Here is a 7,189-nt window from a genome sequence, read left to right on the forward strand (position 1 = left end):
GATGGTTTGGGGTTATCTAAAGGGTTTCTGGCTTGCACGGGATTTTCGGGGACACTTACTGTCTCTGTAGGACTGTAGGGACTCATCTCCCCAGGACGGGGGGAACGGGGACAGAGGAGACCGTGGAATGCTGCACTCGGACATGGGGGTCATGCTCTTGCGAGGCACGAAGCCGTGAGCTTCCCTCTCTCGGCTCGGGGACGAGGGCTCCGCTCCCATCGCCGCTTGCAGCATCGGATGCTCCGATGAGTTGGCCAACAGCTCCTTGAGGATGTTAATGGGCGAGATGGTGAGTTCCCAGTTGGTAATACCAAAGTCTCTCAGGTGGGCTCTGGCGTGGCTGGAGAGACCCGCTCGCGTGTCGAAACCGGCCCCGCAGAATTCGCATCGCATCAGGCTGAAAGTACTCGGGTCGAAGTTTGCAACTGCGGAAAGAAGGGCAGACAGTCAGCGACGCCGCTAAAACCCCTGGATCAGGCCTCCGAGGAGGAGAGGGTTTATGGTACCCGAGACAACTGTACGCCACCGGTTGTGCCGTGGCCACCACGGTTCAGGTTGGACCACAGTACCATACGTACCCAAGTTTTCGGTGGGAGGAGAAAACCCCACCGATTAAAACGAGAAAATAGAAAGCATGGTGAATTGAATACATACTACCTTTTTTCTTCTTCTTTTGGAAGGAAAATTTTTGCTCAATAGCTTTCACTTCTTCCGCTGAGATGAAATGACGGACGTTGTAGCTCACCCCCACCCTGTTGAGGTGGCCCCGCACGTGGTTCGCCAGCCCAATCCCGTTGTGAAACCTGTCTGGGCAGTAGGGACATTTCCTTTCCTCGTTCTTCAGCATGGGGGAGTCGGAGTCCAAGAGGTCATCAAGCTCCAGAGGACCCTCCAGAGGAGTGTCCAACAGGAGCATATCCAAGGGAAGGGGCTCTTCCATCATGAATTCCTGGGAAGGGAGCGTTGTTTTCTTCTTGAACGGCTTTCCCCGGGGTCGCTTCGTCGCCTTGGGGTGCAGGTTCACCTCCTCCAGGAGGATGATGGGGACCATCTTCCGCAACTGTTGCTGCTGCTCCTCCGAAGCTATCGAAGAGTCCGTGGCTTTCAAGGTGTCTCTGAACGTCCTCTTGAGGTCTAAGGCAGCTTGAGGGATGGTGACGGGTTTGATGCCTCTGTTCTCGCCCAAATCTATCTCTGCGCTTACGGAGATCTCCTCTTCCATGCTCCCAGCATCGCCGGCCAACATCCACTTGTGCCTGAGGTCCTCCAGCCCCATCGGGTGGCTCCTGAGACCGTCGCCTTCTCCTTCAAGGTGCTGAGCTGCCGCTTTTTTTTTCAGCTGCTGCAGAGCAAACTGGGAATAAGCTTTAGCGGAGGGAAAACTGGAGAGCCCCAGGTTTTTATGTGGGGCGGCATACGGAGCTGCTTTCCTGGCATGAAACCCTGACGTCTGGTAGTCCTTTTTACTAGCCCCGTTGCTTTTGTCGAGTCTTGGGTGAGTTAGGGCGAAACCGTGGACCGCTTCGTAATGCGATGTGCTTTCTTGGTGAGGCGGAGGGAAAAGCCGGTCTGTTTTGCCGAAATAATCCGTCTCTGCAAACCGGCCTGGCCTGGCCGGGCTGTAGGCATCTCTGCTAGTTCCTGGTTGATTGGGATCATCCTCATACACCTCCGTGTCCCAGGAGAGGTGGGAATGGGTGTATTTCATGTGCTCCTTGAGGATGTTCTCGTTGGGGGCCGGGAAGCTGCAAAGCATACAGGTGCTGAGCCCTTTGCCGCTGCCGTGAGGTGGTACCTGCATCTGCAGGGACACGTGTTCATTTGGTTTGAAGTGTTTGTAGATGCCGTGCACGGGGCTATCCCGTATTTCTCCGCTACCCATGCTTCCAAAGAGATTCATGTTCTTTGCCCCTTGGTCCTTCCTCTCCTTGACGTGCATCTTGGCATGCTGGACAAAGATCTTGGAGGAGTTTGTGCCGAAGACGCACTTGGGGCACTGCAGCCGGGCTTCTCGCCCTTCGTCTGGAAACTCGTTCAGCTTCTGGATCTCTTCGATAATTTTTTCCCGAGACTCTTGGTGGAGCCTTTTGTGCTGCTCCAAAGACGTGGGATCTCCAAAGGCCCATCCGCACTCGTTGCAGCAGAATTGACACTGTCCTCCCACAGCATCTCTGTCTTGGTCCCTCCCTGGTCCACGGTTATGCTGAAGCATGTGATCCATCAAATGTTCCTTCTTCTTGAAGTAAATGCTGCACTCAATGCAGGTGTACACTGTAGGGTCCTCCTCCGGCCCCAGCTCCTCTTTCCCCTGCTCCTCCAACAAGACGCTGCACACGTAGGGCCTCATCTCGATGTCATAGGAGCTGCAGGGAGCGGGCTCCAGAGACATCAACGGGATCCGCTCCACCGAGTCTTCAGCGTTTACCGTCCAGGACTGTTTGCCGATGCCGAGGTCCGCGCCCAGCTGAAGACCTGGCTTCTGGATTGTCCACTCAGTTGTGTTGAGTGGGTTGATCTCGCCCAAGTCCGAGTCGACCATCAGCCCCTTCCTGTGGGACGAGGAGCTCTCCAGGGATTTGGACTTGCCGTGGACAGGGTTTAGCGTTTTTCTGAACACCGTCGGCGTCAGCGGTGGAGGCACTTCACGCACGGCCTGTCCCCGAAAGGGCAAGTTGGTTGCTACATCTGTCGGCTTGCTTATGTCTTTGTAGTGAGGACTTGGGCTTTTGCTGTGTCTGGAAATCCAGTCGACCCTCTGGATTCCCCTCTTGCTTTTATCTAAGTGCTCTTTGCTGAGGCCTTCAAGTTGCTTTGGTTCATTTTTAAGATATTTCTCTTCCCCACCGCCAACAGTTGCCCCAGCGCAAGGGCTGGGCATCTCTGCTGCCACCTTGCCACCATCCGGGTCCTCGGAGTCGCTCTCCAGTTGCTCAGGATCCACCTGCACAGTATTTACAACCTGGGACTCCACGGCGAAGGCCAACTCCTTTACGCACCGCGAGTCCTTCGAGTCCTTCAAGCCAGAGAGTCTCTCTAAAGTGCTTTCTTCTCTCCCATCGCCTGCTCTTGTCTCCAGGGCGGAGGTGTCCCAGGTCACGCTGCCGGAAACGGTCATGTTTCGCAGGTCTAGGGAGCTCCTGGCATCCGTTCTATACAAAGCCTTCTTGAACTCCAAGTGTTCTTCATTCGTGGAGCTGCAAATAAGTTTTGAGAGTTAATAACCGGTTAACGGGACAGTACCAACATTTCCATTAACAAAAGGGTTCTCCTAGAACCAGAGCGAGCCTGCGTGGTGTCACGGCTTAACACAAGCTGGCGATTTCATGGTGACTTCCATATCGCCCCGAATCTTTAATATTTGGGGCAAAACCGAGCCCATCCCTTCCCACTTTCCCTTGGCCACGTGCAGCTAGAATCATTTCTGCATCTTCTCCTAGGCTTGCTCCAAGCTCGTTTCAGCGATGGCTCTACCTGCTCCCTACGACAGCTCTTCCACGTTCACACCAGGTACAACAGAAGCGTTGGGTTCCCATCACCACATCGGCAATTCCTGCCTTGGGCCAGAAGTCATTTTCCCCTTGCTCCGCCCCACTTTCTGTTTCTCCTTCCCTTTCCCCTCCTCCTAAATTCCTCAGGGCGCTCGGACACCTCATTGCCTCCTTTTTACCCAGCTCAAAAGGGATATTTGCTCTTAGCGATGACACCTGTCACTAGCAGGCCAAAGAACAAACCAGTGAGCTCTTCAAAGTTGCATAAAAACAGATTTAAGTGCCAACGTGGACCATACCAAAGGATGGTTGATCTCCAGGATTAAATGGAAATCCCTGGGTGATCCCTCTCCACAGCCTTTCTTCTCTGTGCAGAGATCCCAAACTACAGTGGATCAAGGTGGTTCCTCCCCACTCTCTTCCAAACCCTCAGGAAAAACCCCAAAAGCTCAGAAGACCCCATCAGGCAGCTGGAGAACATACAAACCTCCATGGGGTGAGCTCTACAGTGGCACTGGGTGGCCCCACGCCACCCAGACGGGTGCTGTGGGTACCACCACAGCACCGAAGATGTGTTGGGTGTTAGAGAGGGGCCGAGCGCACCCACGGGCAGTTCCAGCCCGGTGGTTTTGAAAGTCCTACATTGGGCTTGGAGGCTTTTTCCTGGACGAAGAAGGGACACAGTGAGGACCACGAGGGCGCAACAGAAGCACTCAATGTTCTCTGAGATGCCTCAAGGGATTGGAGACATCTGGCATGGGACCAACAGTTAGGAGACAGGATCTAAAGAGCCTCAAGCCCTTCTGCTGGGGCGGCGGGAGGCTTGGTGGGGAAGCAGAGAGCCTTGGAACGGCACCACATCCCCACATTTAGGCTTCTGAACTGAGCTCCAAGAGATCCAGAAGCCCCGAAGTCCCTTCACAGGGGTTTGGCAGATGCTGGCTCCGGGGCCGAGCAGACTCGGGGTGTCCGCTGAGCTGCGGAGCGAGGCAAGACTCCTCCATGTCCCCACCCCTGCCCTATGGATGCGATCCAGCTTCTGTCCTCCACAGCCGGCTTCACACCCGGCTTCTCCCTCTACGCATCACCCAGGCCAAGAGCGGGCTGCACACCACCGCATCCCGGCTCCTGCTCCCTCCTAAACCATCCCTAGGGCAGAAACCTGCTGGACTGCAGAGCCCGACACCCGGAGAAGCTCGGTGACTCAAGACCTCACGCAAGGAGCTGCTCCAGGGCCAGCAAAACACTATCTCACGGGTCAAGTTGTGCTGCCACAGGAGAACAAAGCGCCTTTGTTGGAGACAGCAGGGCTGCCAGTTCCACACCATTCTCGCGCTGCCCCTCTCTCTCTCTCTCTCTCTCTCCCCTTCTTTTTAAATCTCTTTATTTCCAGCTCGTTCCTGGAAAAAGCCAAGTTTAGGGGCGAACCGACCCTCCCACCCCACCACGCTCACCCTCCCAGCTCCAAATCTTTCCTTATTTTAACTCAAGAGAAATTACTGCCGACTGGAGGACGGGCTCGCCATTGTCTGTGGCGTGATATTAGGGAAATGTGATTCCCATATGCACTGTAAACCCTGCAAAAATTATTAAAAATAACTCGCTAAGGAAACCACCGGCCCAGGAAGGATCAAGTCAACGGCAGATACTAAAATAAGCCCATTAAAACGTGCTGGGCATTGGTTGAGTTGCTAAACAGGTTAAGACAGAGAGCGATTCCGAGCCGGGCATGGGTCCCCAGTGCCACGAGGAGGGACAAGGACCCTTGTCCTGCACGAGCCTTGGGCTGGCACCCCTAAATCTGCCTTTTCCAGGGTGCTCAGAGCTATTTGGGACATCCCTTAGGAGCTCCGGGACATCCGAAGTAACCAAATTGAGCATCCACCTCCCAGCAGGGACAGCCCCAGCAGTGCCGAGGGGAACCGAGATGGTTCCGAGGGGACCCGGGATGGCTCCGAGGGGTCATTTAGGGTAGGCAGAAGCAGGGTGGTTTGTTGGGAAGAGGGACAAGTGAGAGGAATTAGAGCAGCCACCACTGCTCTGCAGCAAGGGGACTGTGCTTGCTGACTCTAGAGGGACTTGCTGACGTCCTCAATGGTGGGACAACCCTCTTTGGGGACAGCCAGGGAAATATTTTGGGGCTTTGTGTAACTGGAGCACCGTTAGCGAGGGGAGATGGGCACTCCCCGCTCTGCGACATCCCTTGGGAACTTACCCGAGTTCGGTCCTGTGAGCTGTGGCTGGGACGGCACCGGAGAGGGCAGGATCAGGCTCATCTGCAACAGAGAGGAAAGCTCCAAGGTCAGTGCCCAAGTGAGGCTTCTTCCAACGCAATTTGCAATAAAGTGATTTTTTTTTTTTTTTTTTTGGTGTGTTAAAAAAGCTTTCCCAGCAGATAAAACCCCCTCTGCTCCTGCTGCCCGTCCTTCCCTCCTACAGCCGGGTCCGGATTACGGGAGGATTTCCGAGCCACACTTAAGAGGGTTTAATCCCGCATGCAACTATTTGATGTATAATCGTTCCTGCAGCTAAGCAGTTTAACGGGAAGATGCACACGCCGTTGGCCGCGCTCCCGTCACCGAGGTATCCGGCACAGAGCTGTGGCCGAGCGGCCAGACAAGGGTTGTCTTGGTCCACCCTGCAAAGACGACCGGTTCTCCTGGCTCTATGGACAGAGCTCATGAGCCTCCCTGGTGCCGGCGTGCATCCCTGCCCTCGGACCAGCATGCGGGGTTCCTCTGGGTGCCCAACCATCGTTTGGGGCTTGGTGAAGCTTTGCTTCGCTCCGGTGTTGGCCGAACCCCAGAGATGGCTCCTGGGCTAAATGACCTCCAAGCCTGCTCGCGAGAAGGTGCGAGGCAGGATTCCAGGCAGTGACAACAGGCTGAAAAATGCCTCCTGAAGATCTGAAAAGTCGGCTGAGATATATCAGACCTAGATACGTCCTTCCTCAGGAGGAAGAAAGCCTTTGGCTGTGTCAGATGAAGTTCTCTGGATCAAACCTACCTGGCCGAGAGGGTTCGGCAGCCGGCGCTGAGCTCAGGGCAGGACACGGTGGTCTTGCTCCTCATGCCGGATTCCCCCATCATAGTCCGGCCACGTGTTGCCTGTCCCAGCTGTATGGAAAGCAGGGACTCCCTTGTTATTACAAGCAAGGTTGGGAGCTTGGGGAAGCCAAGGCGTCGCTAGGTGAATCCACATTCTTTCCTGCCGCAAACCAGCCCCAGGCAAGCAAACTTACTGCTGGGACAAGGAATTGTCCCACATCCCTGCTCCCATCATCATCGTCATCTTGGGTCACGGCATGCCCAGCAGTCCAGCCCGAAGCAAGCAAGCTTGCTGTTGGGACAAGGAATTGTCCTGCGTCCCTGATCCCTTCATCGTCATCTTGGGTCATGGGACGCCCAGCAGTCCAGCCCCAAGCAAGCAAGCTTGCTGCTAGGACAAGGAATTGTCCTGCGTCCCTGCTCCCATCATCATCATCATCTTGGGTCACAGCATGCCCAGCAGCCCAAGAGCTGCCTGGGGCTCACCGGTGTGGTAGAAACAACCAGGAGGCCACGGGAAGGAGGTGTCCACAGCTTGATGGAGGGTGCAGACCCAGCACCAAGCATGCATGGGGCTCATGGAGAAATGGGATGTACAAAGAGCAGCTCACCTCCCCACCACGCACCGACCAATGAACCAGAGAGCCTTTGATG

The 7,189-nt window shown here is 55.2% G+C and overlaps 1 protein-coding gene across 1 annotated transcript in view; it reads right to left on the bottom strand.

The window, feature by feature from the left end:
* WIZ (widely interspaced zinc finger motifs) overlaps positions 1–6,559 on the bottom strand; it is a 25,700-nt gene extending 19,141 nt beyond the window's left edge. Inside the window, exons 1-3 of the mRNA XM_009885559.1 lie at positions 6,495–6,559; positions 658–3,194; positions 60–425 (exon numbers count right to left, since the gene is read on the bottom strand). Coding sequence (XP_009883861.1) covers positions 60–425; positions 658–3,194; positions 6,495–6,559 — 2,968 coding nt within the window. The remainder of the gene's footprint in view (positions 1–59; positions 426–657; positions 3,195–6,494) is intronic.
* Between the last annotated feature and the right edge of the window lie 630 nt (positions 6,560–7,189).

This window comes from Charadrius vociferus, unplaced genomic scaffold (genome assembly GCF_000708025.1).
Source record: "Charadrius vociferus isolate BGI_N301 unplaced genomic scaffold, ASM70802v2 scaffold955, whole genome shotgun sequence".
Lineage (NCBI taxonomy): Eukaryota > Metazoa > Chordata > Aves > Charadriiformes > Charadriidae > Charadrius > Charadrius vociferus.